Source organism: Bison bison, unplaced genomic scaffold (genome assembly GCF_000754665.1).
Source record: "Bison bison bison isolate TAMUID 2011002044 unplaced genomic scaffold, Bison_UMD1.0 scf7180017864333, whole genome shotgun sequence".
NCBI classification, from domain to species: Eukaryota; Metazoa; Chordata; class Mammalia; order Artiodactyla; family Bovidae; genus Bison; species Bison bison.
Window position 1 is genome coordinate 1235874 of NW_011494905.1, and position 21526 is coordinate 1257399.

General features: G+C 36.4%; 1 protein-coding gene across 3 annotated transcripts in view; it reads right to left on the reverse strand.

Annotated features, from left to right (window-relative positions):
• IGF2BP2 (insulin-like growth factor 2 mRNA binding protein 2) overlaps positions 1-21526 on the reverse strand; it is a 170297-nt gene that overhangs the window by 147511 nt on the left and 1260 nt on the right. For all 3 annotated transcript variants that reach the window (XM_010853878.1, XM_010853879.1, XM_010853877.1), the window contains exon 2: positions 20970-21030. In XM_010853878.1, the coding sequence (XP_010852180.1) occupies positions 20970-21030 (61 nt within the window). The remainder of the gene's footprint in view (positions 1-20969; positions 21031-21526) is intronic.

Here is a 21526-nt window from a genome sequence, read left to right on the forward strand (position 1 = left end):
ACATCGGTGGTTCTCAACTCTGGCTACACATCAGTATCACATGGGGGCACTTAAAAAAAAATTATGCTAATCCCCACAACAGACCAACTGAATCAAAATTTCTGGAGGTGGGCTAAGGAACTATATTGTTAAAACATGAGTGTCCAGAATTCAGAACAGTTGCCCTGCACCAGTGGCTCTCAAACTTGAAAAGGCATCACAATCACCTGACAGCCTTATTAAATCACAGGTTGTTGGGCTCCACCTGGGAACTTCTGATTCAGCAGGTCTGGAGTGGGATGGAAACTGTGCATTTCTAACAAATCCCCACAAGACGGTCCAAGGGCTGTACTGAGAATCACTGCCCTATACTTTCTCCAGTTGAACAATATGAACAGTTATTCTAAATTAATTTTATTATAAAGATAGAAAATTTTGGAAAGATTTTCAACAGTATAAGCCAAAGAAAATTATTTTCTGTTTAACCATCAAATAAAACAGGTAACAGATTATCAGAATTCACTGTTACCTGAGAATTTTAGTTACTGAAGTTAAACCAGGATAAAATCAGACCCAGTTCCATTCAACCATGTGTAAGCACCTTCCATGTGGTGACTGGGTACACACCATGAGTAAGTCATTTCTTCCTTCCTAGAGCAGTGAACAGACTATCAAACAGGACTGCTGTGCACACAGCTATACACTCACACACTAACAGCTGAAGTGATAGTGAGACGGATCATTTCACAATGACTCGGGGGAGCTATATCCAGAAGGGGGCCTTTTAAAAAGCTGAATCTTTAAGGGGATCATCCACCTGCCAGTTTTCCACTGCCCATAACACATTTTACATTACTGGGGCACTGAAATCCCTGCCCTAAAAGAGAGAATTTGGACTTTGTCCCCAGGCATTATAGGAGTGATTAGGAACTAAAGGCTAATTTTACTTTCAAGCTGAAGGCAGGTTCTGTGGTTTATCTACCTTTGTACTTTTTTTTAACAATTAGCGTAGCATCTCATACACAGGTGTTACTGAATACCTGGAAGCAAGTGACTTAAAAAATGTAATCTGGAAAACAAACCTAAAGATCCCCAGGGGTGCATACAGGTAGAGAGGGGAGGAGGTTCAGACCACCAGTCTCTACTTAGCATCCTCATTTCAGGCTTAACACATCACAGGCATTTAAAAAGTCTTAACCAAAAATACTGTATTATGTTAATGTATTAACATACATTAAGCTAGCATTAGAATGGTTTGTTTCTACAGATTTGGAAAGAATAAGAGGAGAAGACTTCTCAGAGTGTAACTCACTAATGAAGGGACTGAGGGCTGGCTTCTTTTGTACCCTACGCTCTATGTACTGCATAGTGACTAAAATACATAGCTTTTTTAGTTCAAGTGAAGCTCTTCCAAGATGAAAAAATTTGTTGAATTCCTAGTGAGACTCAAAAACATTTTTTAAATTAGCCAGACACTATTTGATGATCAGCAGTTGATTCAGCTGAGCTAATTGAGAGCTGAAAGGCAGTCAGTTTCAAAACCCATATGCAACCTCACCAACTAGGCACAGAATGTTACCTATATACCCACCAACCAGACAAGCACTGTTAATGAAGTTTAAGTCTCTAAAGACCCCTGACAGAGAAAATCTCCAGAAATAGAAGCTTTTCTCAAGATAAAAACACTTTTTGTTATTGTTGTAAGAAGAACTGAAATAAGTGAAATTAAATGCTGAAAGTAATGACAAACCTAGATACGGTATTAAAAAGCAGAGACATCAGTTTGCCTACAAAGGTCCGTATAGTCAAAGCTATGGTTTTTCCAGTAGTCATGTACGGATATGAGAGCTGGACAATAAAAAAGGCTGAGTGCTGAAGAACTGATGTCTTTGAACTGTGGTGCTGGAGAAAGCTCTTGAGAGTTCCTTGGACAGCAAGGAGATCAAATCTGTCATTCCAAAAGGAAATCGACCCTGAATATTCACTGGGAAGGACTGAGGCTGAAGCTCAAGCTCCAACAATTTGGCCACTTGAAATGAAGAGGCGACTCACCAGAAAGACTCTGCTGCTGGGAAAGACTGAAAGCAGGAGGAGTAGGGGACAACAGTGGATGAGATGGTTGGATGGCATCACCAGTTCAATGGACATTGAGTCTGAGCAAACTCCAGGAGATGGTGAAGGACAGGACGCCTGGCGTGCTGTAGTCCATGGGGTGACAAAGAGTCAGACACAACTGACTGACTAAACAACAATATGCTGAAAGTACCCTTTGGAATGCCAATGTAGTAGGGGTCAGCAGACCCAGGCTGGCTGTATCCCACTAGAACACAGCTCCCAGGCAGCCTCTTCCACTAACAGCTGACTACTGGAGGTTATCACTCTATTTCAGACAAATGCAGCTTGATAGGCTCAATCTTAGAACTCTTCCACAATACCTTAAAAAAAAAAAAAACAAACTAAAATGTATTTACATTTTACCTTTAAAGGATAGTACAGAATCAAATGGCAAATGATCAAATGTAAAATAGCCCCCAGTTAAGTACCACTGGTTATTGAATTCTTGTTGGAGAATATTTCCCAAATGAAAAAAATCCAAAAAGAGGTACTTCCTTCAATTTTTCTAATACTGGACTGCCATGATTCAAACTGAATGCTTTCTTTTGAATGGATAGATTTCAGCCACTTTCTATTATGTGAAAGTTATGAAGGCATCATCCTAAATTCTTCCAGAATAAGGTAGTACCCACATATTAACTATCTGCATCCCAAGGGCATTGAAAACCTAAAAAAAAAAAATCAAGATTTCAGCTCACTGAATAGTGAAATATTATTACTGCTCATCAAATAGTGAAATATCATTACTTCTAATTGTAATAGGACAGAACTAGAATTTATCTTTTCTTTAAAAAATAATAAAAGACTAAAAAAAACTAAAAAAGAAGAAAGGAGTGCTTACTTAACAAGAATCAATGTAAAAAAAAACCAGAATCAATGTAAACAAAATCATAACAGGTAAATTTAAACTACTCAAGAGAATAAGCTGTTTAAACACATTTTGAAAGTATTTATATATAATTGATATCATGAATATAATTTTCCCTATTCAATAAGAAGGTCTAGTAGGACTGCTCTTCAGCAACATTTTGTTAATTTACTCAGGTTACAATTCTTAATTGAAAGTAATATAATTTTTAAAAATCTGCCTATTCCAACATTCTATGAATAATCATTCATCTTTCCTTTACCTGAATGAGTCTGAATCGATGGGGCCTCAATACATTTAATTCTAACCATAATCTCAGGTCAAGAATTGAACAGCATCAACCAAATTCAGAACAACTGATAGTGCTGATGTTTTCAGAAAGGAGGATCTGATGTGTTTAGTTATGGAAAATGCCCGACCACATCCATGCTACACTGCATGGCTCCATGGCTCCAGGCTGTAAGATACATCCATGAATGTCTAAAGTCAAATGCCAACTGCAATGGCCCATAAGCATTTCTGAAAATCTAGGAAACATGTATGTTTCCACCCTCAAAAGCTTCTCCATGCACCCAGGACCACTCAGAGGAGTGGGGTCCTAACTGAACTCTGGAAAGCTCCTGTGGTGAGATGTTCTGTAGGCAGCGACCCCTGTGTATCTCTGTGAAATGGCATCACCAAACAGGACCATCTTTCCCAAATGCTGCTTTTCTTAACTTGAAAAACAAATCAACCGGAAGGCAAATTAAGAAGGAAAAGCCAAGATTATCTGAGACCTGAGTGAGTCACCTGAGGGGGAAGGGGTTCAGCCTGCTGAATGGCTTCTGCTCCCTGTCCCCCAGGACGGGATTATAACAAGAAGTCACTGAGGAAGAATGAGAAAAAAATACATTTCTTTGGGTACATATCCACAGGAAGTCAAAATATTAAGAAAATCAACAATAATAAGAGAGTAGATTTACATGTCATAGTTGCTCCTCTGAGCTCACAGAATTCATGTTCAGGCTCACCTTTAACCTTCTAACACTTGAAAATGATAAAAATCTGAAACAAATCTTAAACTCAGTCTCTCCACTGAGGATAGTTGGGGTGTTCTCTCTTAGCTCTTTAAAGAAAAAAAAAAATGTAACACTAAAATCATGTGACTATTTTATGGAAAAAAAAAAGTATTGAGATTTTTAACTATGAAGAGGAAAACAACTCAGAGCATAAAAAAGGGAGCAAAGTAGGCAAAGGATAATAATAAATTTTGATGGACTGGTATATATAACCTGTGTAGAAAATGTTGTATTATATTTACTACTAGTGGTTCTTTAAAACAATATAGAAAGCACATATTTTTCCTAAAAAGCAGATATTCCCAAAGGACTGTGATATTCCATAAGCCTCAGTTTGTCCAAGTTCATAAGGAAACAACCAACATAACTTATCTTTTTTATTCCAAATTAATTCTATCAAGTTTTGAATGTTTTGAGATTTTACATTGTTAAATATGATTTTTTGTTTTTTCAAAAATAGAATTAAAAATTTTGTATTCACATATAGTTGATTTAGAATACTGAGTTGGTATCAGGTAAACAGCAAAGTGATTCAGTTGTATATATATGTTTTTTTCAGATTATTTTCCATTATAGGTTACTGAATATTTTCCTTTGTTTTATACAATAAATCCTCAAAATAAATTTTCACTTCACATTAACTATCATGTTATCAAGACCTTTAAGAGAAAAGATTGAATGTTTTATGGGAAGTATATGCAAGTAAAGCCAGCATACAGAAGTAAAGTAAGCACTGAGATTCAATAAAAATTTAAAGACATGACTATTCAACAAATTTCTTCAAGAAATAAATGTATAACAAAGGCAGGTACCAAAGATCAGAGGGCCTGCTGTTTTGCATTTTTAGTGGGGAAGAGAACTAGCTTGTCTGGTATCAAAGTGACCACTGCATTTTGCCTGAGAAAGATTTTCTCAGATTTGGTATAGTAAATAGCATATTTCTTAGAAAACCAACGATTTTAAAGAAGGGTAAATATATTTTCCTCTTGTAGACCATGGCTAACCACAGCATGGCACAATTTTGGAGAAATAAGACCTCACCCAGTTACAAAAATAGCAAAAAGGACTCTTGCTTCTGGCAGAAAAGTGACATCTTTATTGATACTACAAGAAGAGTGTTTTAAACTTCTCAATTTGGCTTTTTTTTTTTAATCAACTCTTTTAGATTAAATTGAAAGGGGAAATTAAATTGTGTTTTAGAAAATGTAAGTAACTGAAATCATTCTTCAGGAGAAAGAACAGAAAGAGCCACAAAACAAAAAGAAAAGGAAACAACTCAAGTTAAATATTGAATAAGTGACCCTGTCTTAAGTACTCTGAACAATCTGGGCCTCAGTTTTCTAATCTAAGAAATGAATATAGTAGTAGTATCTGCCTTTCTCATCCTACAAGGTGCTGTGAAAATTAAATAAGGAGTATAAAAGGCATCGATAAACTGTAACTGTTATTACTGCTGTTTTATAAGGAATTCTAGTTTTATTCCAAAAGGAGTTAATCATAAATATTAATACAAGGGGATTATTCTTTTCAGTATAAGTGCCAAAGCAACCAAGTCTCTCTTTGACTTGCTGACTTTTCCTGATTGACTTAATTCAACCCTAAATGATCCCTGATGATCTCTAATTCTTGGTATTCACCTTTTGAGTAATCCCTTCCCTTTGAGTGTGGACAGAACTACAGTCTTGTATCTAACAAACAAATAAGGCAGAAGTGACAACGTGCAATGCAGTGACTAGGCCATAAAAGGCTGTGTGGTGTCACTCTTTCTCGGATTACTCACTCAGGGAAGCCTGCTGTCGTGCTGTGCACAGACCCACGGAGAAGCCCATGTTGTGGGGAACAGAGCCCTCCAGCCCACAGGCAGAAAGACACTGAGGCCTGCCAACAGCCCCAGGAGTGAGCCTCGCAGCAGATCTTCCAGGCCAGCTGAGTCTTCGGATAACTACAGACCCGGGTGGCAACTTGACTGCTATTCCGTGAGAGACGCTGAGCTAGAACAACCCAGCTAAAATGCTGCATGTTTCTGACCCTCAGAAAACGTGTGAGATGATAAACATTGGTTGTTTCAAACTGCTAAATTTGGGGGTAATTTGTATGCAGCGACAGGTTACTAATACAGAGCATTTGACAGCATCTTGCTTTGCAACTAACATTTAAGATCAGTCGCTACCTTGGCTATGGATTATCTTGCCCATTGGTAAACCTGTCATTTTTGTACTTGTCAGTTTATTCCACAATAACTTTTGAGCCTGACGGCTTAAACTGATATTTGATTTACTACATAAAAAAACACACCTTAAGTTTGATTCTTGTATCCACTTATTATCTTGCAACAGAAGGACAGCTGCTTCTGTTTTTATCAAATAGGTTTTTCTGTGAGTCTCAGCAGATTTTTAATACAATTTGGGTTATACAGAGAAATATCTACAGGGAAAATTATATTTTCATGTAATCATACTGAATTTAAGATTAAACCTATTTTTATTTTTTTTTAACTGATATGCAAAACTTATTCTGGTTCCACCAAATCCAAAACTTTGCTTTCCAATATTTATTTTGTATCTTTGTGCAACTGCTCTTTTACAGCTCAACTCAGTTTAAAAAGATTTCATACCTAAAATGCCCATGAAGGCTTCATTCTAATTAAGCCAAAGAGTAAGTAAAAAGTTTGAAAATCTCCCTCACAAACAAGCAAAATCTCTGAACTACTATTTTCCCCACCCTGTTTGAAAATAAAGAAGGGGGAAAAAGGAGGGGGAAAAAAAAAGTAAATTATTAATGATCTTATTATGACTTTAATTTTAATTAATTCATTCAAAAATAATTAATGAGCAGCTGTTTCCAGTATTCAAGGCATTCAAGATGCAACAGTGGAAATAAAAAATAAGACCAGATCTCATGGTACTTCAAATTTTTAAAATTCAAAAGACCAGCCCCCAAAAAATACTTAGCTATTTTTGGGGAACTGATGACTGTTTAGATCCATCACAAACAAGGAGAGTCACTTAAAACCCTGAATTCCCAGATCCTGTATGGGTTACACAGATGACTTGCTAACTTTTTTTTTTGGAGTGAGGCATTTATTTCCAGTACAAATTTAAGGTGAATAAATGGAGAGACGCAATATTTGTAATTTTTTCTGTGTCAGGCATGTTAATACATTGTTATATAAACTACATAGTAACATTAATTATTTAGTATTAGAATCCCATTTGACAGCTGAAAGTTAGGCTCTAAGATAAGATACTAGTAAGCAACATGGTTGGGGTCTAAATTCAGTCGATTTTGATTCCAAAGTCCATGTTCCACCCACCCCTTGATGAGTTGCATTTTAAGCTCCAATAAATCCTAAGATCAACAGTATCTACAAAATTGCCTATAAGGAAAAAAAAAAATCTCCTATTAAAACTATACTTTAATAATTACTTCTAACTTAAATTTCAGTCTGGCATCATGTAGCTGCTTTCAGAGTATCTCCACTTGCATATCTCATATGACATCAAACTCAATACACCCAAAACTTGATTTCCCTCTTAAAAGCTATTCTCCCCCCAAGGTTCTTTTTACCATGGCATCACTTTTCCTATCACCTCACAATTCAATCAACTGACCTGTTACCAAGCTGCCCACGCCACTATAAGATGCGCATGCTCGGTAGCTTCAGTCGTGCCCCACTCTATGTGACCCTGTAGGCCGCAGCCAGCCAGGCTCTCTGGTCATGGGATTCTCCAGGCAACAATACTGCAGTGGGTTGCCATGCCCTTCTCTAGGGGATCTTCCTGACCCAGGGATTGAAGAGGCATCTCTTAGGTCTACTTGCGTTGGCGGACAGGTTCTTCACCACTAGCGCCACTTGGGAAGCCCTCGCTCCGTTATGCCTGACCATAAATGACTTACTTACAACGTTCTCCAAAACAAGTGCTTTACCTAACTTGGTGATCACTAAAGAGCTATTTCATTATGCACGTAAATTACAGAACAAAAAGATACATTTGAAAAATGCTAATTCCAACTGTCAGAGTAGTTTTTTGTTTTTCATTTTTTTTAAAGGTCCCTTAGGCAATTGGCAGTTTTCATTTAGTCTGGCCTTAATGAGTATTTACCATACCTAGAGCCCAGAAACAGAATCCATATGGCCTTCAATTTCCTCAACTTAAATACCAGAAAGTGCAAGAGTCACCAAAACATTTCTCAAACATATTTAAAAACAAATTTTTTTCACCACCAAATTTTCCTACCAAGTACGCTCTATGCTTTTAAAACTACATGTCTTATATCAGATGTTGGCTTATAGGCAGAACTCAAGTTCTTATTTTTAAAAAAGTTTGCTGGGTATACAAGAACCGTATTTTCTTAGGAAATGGTTTAAACCATTATCTATAGTTTGCCTAGTGTTTAATTGGAGAAGAATTCTGACTGATGTGGAAACATGTTCCTCCAGTTACATGAGAAAATAGAGGTTTATTTTTTTTTTATGAATGTGTACTCCGAAATACTATACAAACTTACGAGTGTCACATATTCAGCATATGTACATTCTGTATTTACCAAAGGACTTTAGATGGCTAAATATAACAGAAACAAAATAAGATCACTACATAAAGATAAACACTATAGGGTACTCCATATAATGGAGAACATATTTATTCCAGAAAAATAAACTAAGGATGGTTGCTCTGAGACCTAATTTTAGTTTTGAGCTTTCAAATAGCTATCACCATTAGATAAGAGACATACAAGTTTATCCAGTTTATCAAGAGAAGTACTTTTCCCTCTCACTCACAGAGAACCTTAAGGGTAAGAGATACTAAACATAATGAAGTGTCCTCAGCAATACTTTTGCAGAAGATGCAGATTTTCATGTGGCAGAAACTGCAAACTGGCAACCCACGAGCCAGATTAACCTGCTCTCTTCTCTGACTCACAGTGTCTCCAAAACTTTTTCAATGGTCGAAAATTTTAAATATTTAAAATAAGAACTCTGACTTTTGACTGTAGCTGACTAAAGCTATGCCTCCTATACCCCATTAGGCCTCTTATACTCCACAGAACCCCTCCATGCCACCACTTATGTCATTTACAGATATCTGAATGTGGACCCTCATAAATACAGTCTTAGAACAGTCTTGACTATAAAACTTGAGTGAATATGAAATCATCAGTCTTTCAAGACCAGTCTACAAGAAGCCAGAGTGATGAAGCACAGGGGCATGGAGGAAGAGCTCAGAGGGTAGTGTCCCAGTCCTTCCTTCAAGACTATAAGGACTCGGCCCAAGAGTCTTTGGCCACAGGTTAAGAAATCACTGAAATAAATAAATAAATATATATATATATATATTTTTTTAAGTAATACCTTGTTTTTTGAACAAGAATCCTACATGCTGGACTGACTTAAGTGTGTGTGTGTGTTAGAGTATAATGGCTCATGTCCCTTCTGATTTTCTGGGCATCCATTCTGAAAAGTGAAAGTGTTATTCGCTCAGTCCCCTCTGACTCTTTACTACTCTATGGATTGTAGCCCACGAGGCTCCTCTGTCCACGGACTTCTCCAGGCAAGAATACGGGAGTGGGTAGCCAAGTCCTTCCCCGGGGGATTTCCCCAATTCAGGGATCAAACCCGGGTCTCCCGCATTGTAAGCAGATTCTTTATTGTCTGAGCCACCAGGGAAGTCCAATTCTAATCAAGTGAAAGTATTTTGATGATCACCTCTGAGTTCATGGAACCCAAACATGTAACAGATAAAAGTAGAGCTTCTCTGCTTGAAAAAGGGATATAAAGGCCATCCTGTTTGGACCTCCCAAAGTAGAAACTTGTTCTTGATGAATGAGTGGGTCCCATGCCACTGGACCCTTCACTCTTCAAAAGTCATTTGACACTAATGACTCTGCCAAGAGCTAGAGTACAACCATTGCCCAAGGAGCTCTCTGCAAAGTTCCTGAAGGGCAAACAATCTGTGCTGTTGATTGTAGAAAAATCCATAGATTTAGTAGTCTGGCATGTAGTTGGCAAAGCAAACATTTGTTACTAAAGCGAAAGTGACAGGAGATGGAAGGCCATGCCACAGGATTCAGAAGTAAGGGAGGCAGAGTCTAAACTTCCTCAGGAGAGAGCTTTGCATCTGCTAGACTACCTGATCAAGGAATGAATGGACTCAAGCCCCAGAATTACATACTATAGGGCAGATACTTCTGAAGTGTTTCTTCAAAGCAGCAAACCCCTCTTCTAAGCCAAATTCCAGACCAAACTCAAATATGTAAAAAAGCAATGAATGCAGCTGTCTCCTGATTGAAAGGTGGGTAAGAAGCCAGAATCCCCCAGGTACATATGTCTACCCCCTTTTCCCATAAATTTGGCATCTCCTTAGAATCCTAAGGCTCTGTGGAACATACAGTTAAAAGCACTACTGTGGGGAATAAAATTTGTGACTTGGGCCTGGAAATTTTTAAGGCAGGTATTAACACCTTGGGGCTTCCCTGATGGCTCAGTGGTAAAGAATCTGCCTGCCAATGCAGGAGATGTGGGTTTGAGCCCTGGGTCGGGAAGATTCCCCCTGGAGGAAGATCCCATGGACAGAGGAGCCTGGCAGGCTACACAGTCCCCAGGGTGGCAGAGAGTCGGACGCAATGGAGCACACATGCACACGTTAACACCTTGACCATGATTATAATAAGTGAACTAAAGCCACAAACCATTTTCAATATCAAAATGACTGTTTTGAAATCACTATTGAAATAGATACATGCAGCAAATCATTAACACAAAAATCAATGAACCAAAGAGATAATTCTTCCCTGGCAAACCTCTTAAGATGTATAAAGAATTACGTAAGAACCAGCCACCTGTGCTCAGTCCTTTATAACCCTTAACAGAATCCCTTTTTAACTTATCTACTTTATACACCTAAATCCCAGTCTTCTTTTCAAATAATGGAGCCACCAGCACCTTTGTCATTTCAAATCTTTTGTGAAGGAAAAAAAAGTATCTAAATAAATAATAATAAATCTGAAAAAATAAATTAAGCAACCAAAAAAAAATATTAACCAATAGCAGTTTGTTCTTTATTCCTTAAAAAGGAGATTAAATCCTACATTAAGAAAAAAAATCTGAACTTAAAATCTAGTTTCTAAAGATCCTTGATTTTCATCATCTTTAGCAGAGACACAATTCAGGGAGTTTTAAAGCAGTTAGTTTATAAATTCAGTGTCCACGATTTGAAGACATCACTATCAGTTTGAAGAGAAGAGGGAAAAGAGTGTAGTTGGATGCAGGAGAAAGACCATTTATGGTCTTTACGGTTATTTATGCATCCATATATTTTTTTCTTTCTGTTCTTCAGTGGTGGTTGTTGTTGTTAACAGATCTTTTTCTTTACAAAGAATAAATACAAATATACCTGGGGGGGGGGGGGGGAGTAGCCTAAACTTTCAGCACTGAGAAATCCCTTCCCAAGTTTCCAACCCCTCACAAAAGCCTACAAGGACTGACCCCCACGACCACTGAGACCCTGGAGGAGCCGGTCTGTGGCACACTCCCAGGAAGCATGAGCCACAGAGCCCATACATTCCAGCATTTTGAGCAAGCATGCACACGCCTCCCCACTTCCCCAGACTCTGCCAGTGAGGGGCACCAGGCTGGAGGCAGGCCGCACAACAGGCACCTTCCAGCCCTGGCCCAGCCATCCCCAAGGGCCCGGCCATCCCCAAGGAAATGTAAAAGGGAAGGAGAATGCGAGAGAGGGAGAAGTGGCCAGTACAGGGCCTCAAAGAAAGAAATGTAAGACCTTTTGTGGGGCAGACCAAACACATACTCTGAGAGGTTTTTAAACGTCAAAGATCAACTTGTGTGAGACTCAGCCCTGCTAGCACCCAGTGGAGTCCCTTAGTCTCCCACCCACCATCAGTACTAGTCTTTGCCACGTGCTCTGAAATCCAGAAAGAGTGTACAAGCTGCACGACAAAGTTCTGTCATCTATGTTTCCATGGCTGCCTGTATACTTTCTCCCTTCCTTCTCTCTCCCCCTTCCTCATCCCGCTTTCCCTCCTTCCTTCTTCCATCCCTCCCTTTTTTCTCTCTTAATAATTGAATAAGTTAAACTCTATTTTTTCAGCCTTAAACTGTTTCATCATCTACCTCCAACTCTCATATAAAGATGCACAAACACTTTTACTCCAAAACCCTATCCACACAATGATGAGACAAAACATCCACTTTTCAAAAATTCATTGTTAAAATCACAAAGATCAGGAGGGACTAAAGTAAACAGTTCCACATTAACAAAAACTATATAGCCTATCCTCACATGAACTTTTTTGAAATATCCTCTATTTATGAGTTGGTTTAAGGTTAAACTGTCCATGGAACCACACCTCAGTGAATATATTTTGCTTTATTTTCTAAGAGAAAGCACAAAAGTGAAGATATAAACATGGTATTGAAAATTTTTCTGATAATATTTGATTGATAAAAGCCATTATTTTTTTACCTCATAATGAATTTTTTTCATAAAATTACATTCTTATCAAAAAAGCACCACCTGTGTATCTAGAAAGCAGAATTCTTATTTATCTCATTGCATTGGTAGTATAATTGTATCTCAAGTCCTATATACTTAAAAGTCATGAATGCATAATATATTTAAATACTGTATCAAAAAGAACATATAACTCTTTCTACTCCCTGTGCTTTCACTGACTTTTTCATTGTCAAAAAGGTTTAAAATTTTTTCATGTTAGTAAGATGAAAAACTTTATAGAAGACAATTTGCAAGAATACTGTATTTCCTTCTCCAAATCATAGATAATTTTTAAATATACAGATAAAAAATGAAAGCAGGCCACACTTTGTATAACACTCTAGGTCCTACACTAAAGAGTCTGAGTGTTTTTTTTCAGGATTTAAAAAAGGTATCTGAGTCAGAGGATATAAGTACAGACCCTCTTTCCCCCTCCTCCCCACTGCATACATAGTATGCTTTTTACACTTAACTTTCAGCCACAATGGGTTTTTTTTTATTTTTTTATCTTTACGTAATTACTAATGCCTCTACTACAGGACCACCTCAGGAAAGTTTCTTCAAATTATGACCTAATACTTTTAGTTGTTTTTCAGTTACATTAAATTAAAACTATACTAAAGATCAGTCCTTTATCTTCCTCAGCATATCTGCTGTATACATGTTAATTTTGTCTCTAATTCTGATTTAGGAAATACATCCAAAGTTACTCTATAACCTATACACACATGACAACTTTCTACTTTATTGCTAGGCTATTGTTACTGTATACAAATTAAATAAAGGTGAGCAAGGGTAAGACAGCCACTGCTGCTTTGAAGCAGTTTTGGGTTGGGTGGAAAGAGGAGTTGCTGGGGAGTTAAAGTTTTACAGCCCTATCTGTAAAAGGTATGAAAATCAGATCTCTCTTGGCTGTATACAGTAAGATACGAAGAAGGCCTAGTCCAATGCCTAGCATACCAACTACTCAGTATTAGTTACCTTCTTCCTTTTCCCCATCTTCTGAGTCAGGATTCCACAGAATATGCAACACCCAACCCTGGACTCAGTATACTAAGTTAAAGAAATGAAAAGCCTGAGGAGTTGGAAATCATCTTCCTTCATTTACTTTTTTCTTGATAATTCCTTCGTCCCTCCACCACCACCACAAATATGATAGTGCACAAAAGTTAAAGGTAGCAAGAGGATAACGCAGGTAAAGTTTACTGCTAAGGGGAAATGGACTATTCTTCCTATGCTTAGTTATTTAGTATGTTTTTGAGTGATATATCATTAATGAGGAACTCGGGGACTTTACAGATGCTATTCTATTAACGTTCATTTCACCCCCACAGGAAAGGCCAAAGGCCACAGTCTGTACAGAAAGAAAAGCAGAGACAGACACCAAATATCAGGAAAGACTTGGCAGCTACCAGGAAAACACTTCACCAAAAGCAGTCCTGCCCTCTAGCAATGGGTTGGCTGAAACCCGGGAAGAACCCACCCAAGTGATTCCTTGAGCCTGACTTTCCTTTACCATGTGGCACAGAGTCTTGACCAGACCGTATGGCTCAGCTGCTGAAATCTCTTTCTCGGCAATGTCCTGTTTCATAACACAAGGAATGCAACCACTGAAAAAAGCAATGTAACAACAACATCAAAATCCAACCTGCTTGGTTAGGCATACCCCACTTCTGTCTACGGGCAACCACAGTGATGCTGCTAATAATGTTAAAATGACTTCTGTTTCTAATTTTTCCTAAAAACTGTAACAAAGTACAGATCATTTTGGATTGATAATAAGAATAAGATCATTGCAAAGGGTGATTCACAAACAAAATCTATATTTATATCTTTCCTTCCCTCTTGAATGGCAACCTCTGAACCTATCAGTAATAACACTTTCAGACAACTTTTAATTAAACAAAGTGAATGGAGATGAAGCACAGTGGACTGAGAATCAGAAGTTCTAACCCTAGCTTTACTATTTAATAGCCATGTGACTTTAGGCAAATTATTAAATTTCTCTGTGACTAAGTTTTTTCATCTAAAAAATGGAATAATATTAACTGCTCTTCTTCAGATAATTATTCTTTAGAATAAATGAAATAATGTTTTGAAGAGCCTGGGTTATCATCAGTATTATATGAATGGAAGATACAGGCACATAAGTAAACATCCATCTAGTATTATTTACATGTCCATACATGGAATCATGAAATTACCTTTCTGATCACATTTAAAACAAAAATTAAAGTCTAAGCATCACCCGCTAAGGCAAATCCTCACATACTGGTACACAATAATTATATAATAAGAAAAACCAAAAATATCATTCACATTGCAATGGTCCCATACAGATTTCCCTGGTCATTATTAGGTATAACATTTTCTTATAACATAGATAGATAAAAGAAAGTCTAAAACATGCATCAGAACTCTGAATTTTCATTTACTGGACTTACTGAAATACCTAGTTTATGAAATATTCCTGATAATAAGCAGAATGGGAAAATTATAACTAAATCTTCACATTTTAAGAAATAAAGCATAGAATAAACAACCAAGAAACCCAAGAATAAACAAATAAAATGTATCTCCAAAATGTAAGCTTATTATTTAGTGAGAACCAGAGACTTGGAGAAGAAGCATATCTATCAAATAATAGTTATCACTTTGGACTTGACCGCCTGCTATTAATGCAAAAGTACCCTTTTTCTCTGGATTATTCAACACCTCAACATGCCATCAAATGGTAAACCAAATTAAGGAAACAGTAATTATATTCTCCCTCCTCTTTGGAAGCCAAAGTAACAAAATCTGAATTTTCCTGTAAGAGAAAATAATTTTTCTTCACTATTTTATGGAAATACCAGACTAAAGTACATTATCAAAACAGGAAAAGAAAAACCTTAAAAATAATGCTCTGAGCACTCTGCAATTTTGCTGCCCAAAATAGAACCCATACAGTCTATGCCACCAAATGAAAATTACAAGTTTGTAAGCATGAAGTCAAATTATAAAGTAAAAGGTCTTTAAAAATATTTTATAATGATAAGTGAAATACTGTTATATTTACTGGTAGGTGTTTGCTCTTTATTTGCTATTATGTTTTCTTCAATGATATTGTTTTGAATGACTATCCAAACTAATTTGAGCTTGAATTTGAATATAAAAAGGACAAATCTTGACTAATAAATTATTTGGACATGTTTTGTTAAACAGAACTGTCCCATTCTTCAAATTAAGAAGCTAATCATAACTTTTAAGAAATTATGCTTCTGACTAAAATTTTTAGAAAATTAGTTTAAAAACTGGCTTAGCCAACCCCACCCCTCTCTTCTCCAATACCAAAGGACACTGAAGACATTTTGCTGATATTTAAATAGAATTTTTAAAAACATAATTTTGAAATCTACAATTCAACCTTTTAACAGCCTCCAAAGAAACCAGTTCAATGCCATGCTTCTAATGAAACTGATTCAGAGTACTTTTGTTGCACAAAAAAATACATTGCCTTCCACAGTATAGAATTTCTAAATGAAAATACATATTCAGATCTTGAATTTTCTACAGAAAATCAAAGCCTACATAGAATTACTTGCTAACTCTCTTACTGAGAGGGGACATCTGAGCAAAAGTGAAGGAGAGAATATTTTGCATAGGACGGTCCTTCCAGCAGCATGCTCACTAAAGAAGCCACTTCAGGTGACTGTGCCCCCGCTTCCACAGGTTAACCACCTGCAAGAGCTATAGATCATGCAAGCACACATCACTGCACTTGACTCCATTCACCACAAGGTTCAGACATCTAACAATTTTCCTGTGCCTTGTCAGGAATGAATAGCAGAACATTTGTTGCTCAATTAAAGATTTCTTCTTCTTCCCTCTTGATACCATCTCTGTCTGAAACTACTGTCTCCCATAACACACACACACACCCATGTGCACACACCCCACTGAATCACAGAGATGATACACTTAAACTCAAATAATGTCCTGTGACAATGCTGATCAATTGCTCATCTACTTTTGAGGATTTCATTACCAGACTTGGAAGAGTGATTCAGCAATCGACAGCAAATATTTAGAAAGTTGAAAGTATCAAATATGTATAAATAGTTCTTATAGAAATCTGATTTTCATAGCTTTACTGACTTCTAATGAATGTGCTCAAATTACTATCCTGTATGTACATTTCAATGTCATTTACATTCACCCATTAAAAATTGGAATAATCGCACAAAATAAAAACATTTACTCAAAATAATAGTGAAATGTTAATTTTGATATCTATTGGTTCTAAATCTTCAGTGTTCTTTAAAATTTTTCTTTCTAAAGAAAATATATTGTACTTTAGATCATTACATATAAAAAGTATTATACAAATATTATTAATCTTCTCACCTTCTCTATATAAATGATAATCTCAGGTTAACATAATAAGAAAACAAAACCTGAGACCATCCCTTACCAGTGTCTTATATCCAGTCATAAGTACAAAGAAACACTATTATTTAAGAAAACACAATTTGGCAAATGTATTACATATCACAAAATCGTCTTTTAGAACTAATGTTTATGTCTTTAGCCATTCAGCACTTTTATAAATTACTACAATATAATTTAAAATTGATATAAATTTGGCAAATTGGAAAATCAAGCAGTATATAACATCTATTTTGATTTGTAGATTTCAATGGTTTTTAATATTTAACCAAATAATGTAAAAATATTAAATGACCAGTCTTTTAAAAACACAAACTAGAGTTTTAAACCTGAATTATTAAGTAATTTTTTCTTTATTGCTTCTATTTTAATTTCAATGCTTATCTCGCAAAGGTCACAGAAATGCATAATTTTATATGGCATGACCTAGAAGTGTATGAAAAAATTACTAGCCTTTTTTTAAAATGAGAAGCTAAATGTCGAACTCAAAAACAAATCATAAGTAACCTTTGAGTCTTATATATATATATAAAATATATATATTTTAATATACATTACACACATGTAATCTATACAATTAAATCCAGGCATTAACTTCTAATTCAACAAATTCTTGAAATGAAATAGGGTAACATGTGATTTTAACCTAATGAAGTCTTTTCTGTTGCTACAAAATTAAAAATTGATCCATCAAAAGCCTTTGTTGCAGGGAGGGCTTGAGGTTGGGTGGTTGGTTTTTTTTTCTTTTTGGTATTTAATTCAACTAAATACAATGTAGTACATACAAGCAAAATACAATTGAGATACTGTTTTCTTTAACATTCCTATAGGAGACCAAATTCATTTGCATTGGAGAGAACACAATTACTGATTTTTAACTCATGAAAGACAAATTCATAGCTTTTTCCTACACTACCTCATAGTATTCTCACCATCTCAGTGAAAGCATGTCTAGCACCACTTAGTTACTTCCTAGAAGTGGGCAGAAATTGCATTTTTAAAAGTTTTGTTTCTCACAGAATCATTCAACTTTAGTTACAAAGCACATTCAGGTTAGCGTCAGTCTTAGCTCAAAACAATTTATGCAATATGTGTGTGTGTCTGTGTGCATGTGTGTAGATATAAACAGCATATAAAATTTTTTAAACTAAACTCTCATCAACATCAAAAATGAAATTTCTATCAAGGACATTTCCACAACTTTTAAAACCCTTTGTCAGTTTTTTCTTCTTTAAGAAATCTTTGATTCTTATATACTACCAAGAAATATGAATAGAGAAAAAAGAATCGAAGATTTTTATTCAACAGAGCCCGAAGCCAACTTAGAAAGTTAAGAAAAATAGATGGTTTGTACATGGTTTACTTTACAGTAATTTACATTTAATAAGAATGAAGCACATGTGGCAAAAGAAAAGAGTTTTCTACTTCTGAGTGACCCTGAGAAAATAATAGTATCTAGTCTGTCCACAATAACAGCACATATAAAATGATGCTAGAATGATATTTAACAAAAGATCCAATTGGTAAGCAAATGGCATGCCAATATTTTCATAACTTAAGATAAAAAACATCCCCTCCCAAGTATCATTAGCTTAAAAAAATCTATCTGGAATGTAGATGTTAAAAATGATTCCTGAGAACAGAAAGAAATCAGAACAATATAAAGAAAAGGAGCACTCAATGGCAGAATGGTTCTTTAAGTAAGCAAGCAATGAGGATGAACTGTTTTCTTCACATTTTCACTTCTACCAACACAAAAACCACATATAGAACTGACTTGACGCCGACAAATGTACTTTTAACTTGTTAATTTTCATGGAAGTGCAACAAAAGAACACCAAAATAGTCACCATATAACATAAAAGCTTTGGTTTCAAATGTCACAGTACCCTGTTTTTGAGAGTCCCCACCGTGGTGGAGCCCTGTACATGAGCACACACAGCTGCCTCCTCCCAGGAGTCTGAGCTCAGTACACAACACCAGTCATTAGTTATCTCTCCCTTAGCCTGCAGTACCAGTAACTAATTTCTGCATTTTAAACTAATAAAGGAAAGAAAAAAAAGATTCAAGCCGTCCAATCAGAAATGAAGCAACCCTCTACAGCAGCAGCTTATGCATACATTTGGTATGTCAGACGTCTTCAGTGTAGTGAATCACACACAGCGCATTGTAATCTACCTCCTAGGTATTTCATATCACCCACAATGTTCAAAGAAATCATGTCCCAATAGGGCTGTAAAAGTCCTAGATTGCTCTTTAATTAATACTAAAAATTTGGGACAAGTTTTTAATTCTAAACTCTTTTATAAACACAACAAAATCATTTAAATGACCCTCCAGCTAACAGCAAATAACCTCTGCATTTTGAAAGAAAAAAGTTAAAAAATAGTATATTTGTGACAAGTTTCAAGAGATGTTAATAACTGTAGATAAACTAGTATTTCACTTACATTGCCACATTAAATAATGCTCTTTGCAACATGAAATGAGACACCAACTAACCAAAGTTAAAATTCTACTGATTTTTCACTAACTATAACTCCAAAAAAGAACTCAAAACAACTATACAGTCAATAGAATTAGATATTTATAGAAACACAACCCATCAAATATTTTGGGTGGTTCTTTTAAACCTTGTTTAATATATTCATCCAATATTCAAATGTTATGAGTAATTCTAACTTACAATAAATAGTTAATATATCAGAAAGCTTGAACTTAGATTTATCAAGCCAAAAAAAATTTTTTTAAGTATACAAATTTAAAATTCTTAATTGAAAAACCTATCAGTTGCACATTACATCTCTTCCTAGAGAGAACTAGCTTAATGTTACACATGAAACTGCAAATCATAACTTTTGCCTCTTTTTTTTAAAGGTATTGAGTAGTTTTCTGATACGCCACTGGAATCATTGGTAAACAAAAGATATTTTGTTGCCTAGTTAAAACATACCTGGAAATTTGCACACATTTTTAGAAACCCCTTAACAAAACATCTATGTGTTTAAAAAGTAGAATAGTTTGTTTTAAAATCTATTCAATTTTGGCAAAAATCAAGTAAATGGTTACACTGTTGAGAATTACAAATTGTAAAGGTGGTAAGTCACAGACTTCACTTAGAGTCTCCAATTCAGCTACTTAATGACTAATGGTGAAGAAATGTATGTGAATGGGATATAAACTAAGTTACGACACATAGAAAAAAATTCTAGAATGAGTAATAAAGGGCCCAAATTTAAAGTCCACAATAAACTTTAAACAAAGATGTTCTCCCTCAATCTCTCCTCATAGACATTCTCATGTAAGCAAATCACTGTGGAGAAATCCAGCCTCCACAAAACTTTTTACTTCTTCATTAACAACAGTGCACTTAAATATAATTATAAATTTCACAGTGATATTTGTTTAGCCTCAAATGTATCTTAAAAGCAACAACAACAACAACACGCTCAGAAGCAATATTCAGTAGTTTCAGTGACTAAAAAAGTCTGGCTTTTAACCGCCATCCAATCCAAACAACCTTCTTGTTTAAAACGTTATGTAAAATATCGACCCTTAACTGAATTATTTTATTATTCAACATTTAAGCTATCTAAAAAAGAAAACTAATTAATCGCGAAGTTTAGTTAAGCAATTTAGCTGACACAGTAAATATTTACTCTTAACATCTCACAGGAAGTCTTGACAAGCATTTGCTGCCATTGTGCTGGGGGTTAGGGTGGGAGTGGGGGGGGCGGGGAGGCAAGTTTTCATAAACAAGTTAAATGGTCCCAGCAAATTTAACACTAGTGTTCGTCACCCCCACCCCCAATAGGCACCAGATATTTTCCAAGTACAGTAAACACCTTATATAATGAAAGTAAAAAATGTAACTTTCTAAACTATTTTATCTCCACTGACAAAACAAACAAAAGCCTCTTAAAAACTATACAAGCACATTAAAAAAAACTGAATGTATTTTTATTTATATGTGAGACCAATCAAAAAAACTAAGCAAAATATATTTACCTGAGCTTTTTGGAGACTGAGTAATCAACTTCCATGATTTTCCCATGCAATTCCACTTTACCTTTAAAACAGAAATTAAAGCACTCAGAACCTTGCTGTGATGAAACTGGCGGGGGTCTAGGAGGGGCACGCACAGAACTCCACGCTCCGGTTCCGCCTTCAGGCGCCCTCCAGGGGTCTCTTAACCGGCTCGAACTGGGCAAACTTGCTTCCCGGTGGGAAAAAAAGGGTGGGCGCCGCGTTTCGCCTCGTTCCCCGGGGATGAGGTGGGAAGGGTGCGAGCCCGGATCCCGACCCCAGGTAGAGCTGTGGGTGGCATTACCGGAAAAACAAATTTAATAAAGAGCGGCGCCAATTTGAAAGGATGAGCTCATTTGAAACTCAAGCTGCAGGGCTGGCGCGGCCCCGCTCCTCTCCGGGCCCCCACCTCTCCATTCCGCTAATCCGGGCCCCGAAGGCTCCGCTGCGCTCCCCTCCCTGCCCTTTTCTCCGGGTGGCCCCGGAGAGATGCGCCGAAGACCCCCGGGGTCCGCTTCGGCGAGAGCCGGGTCCCCGCC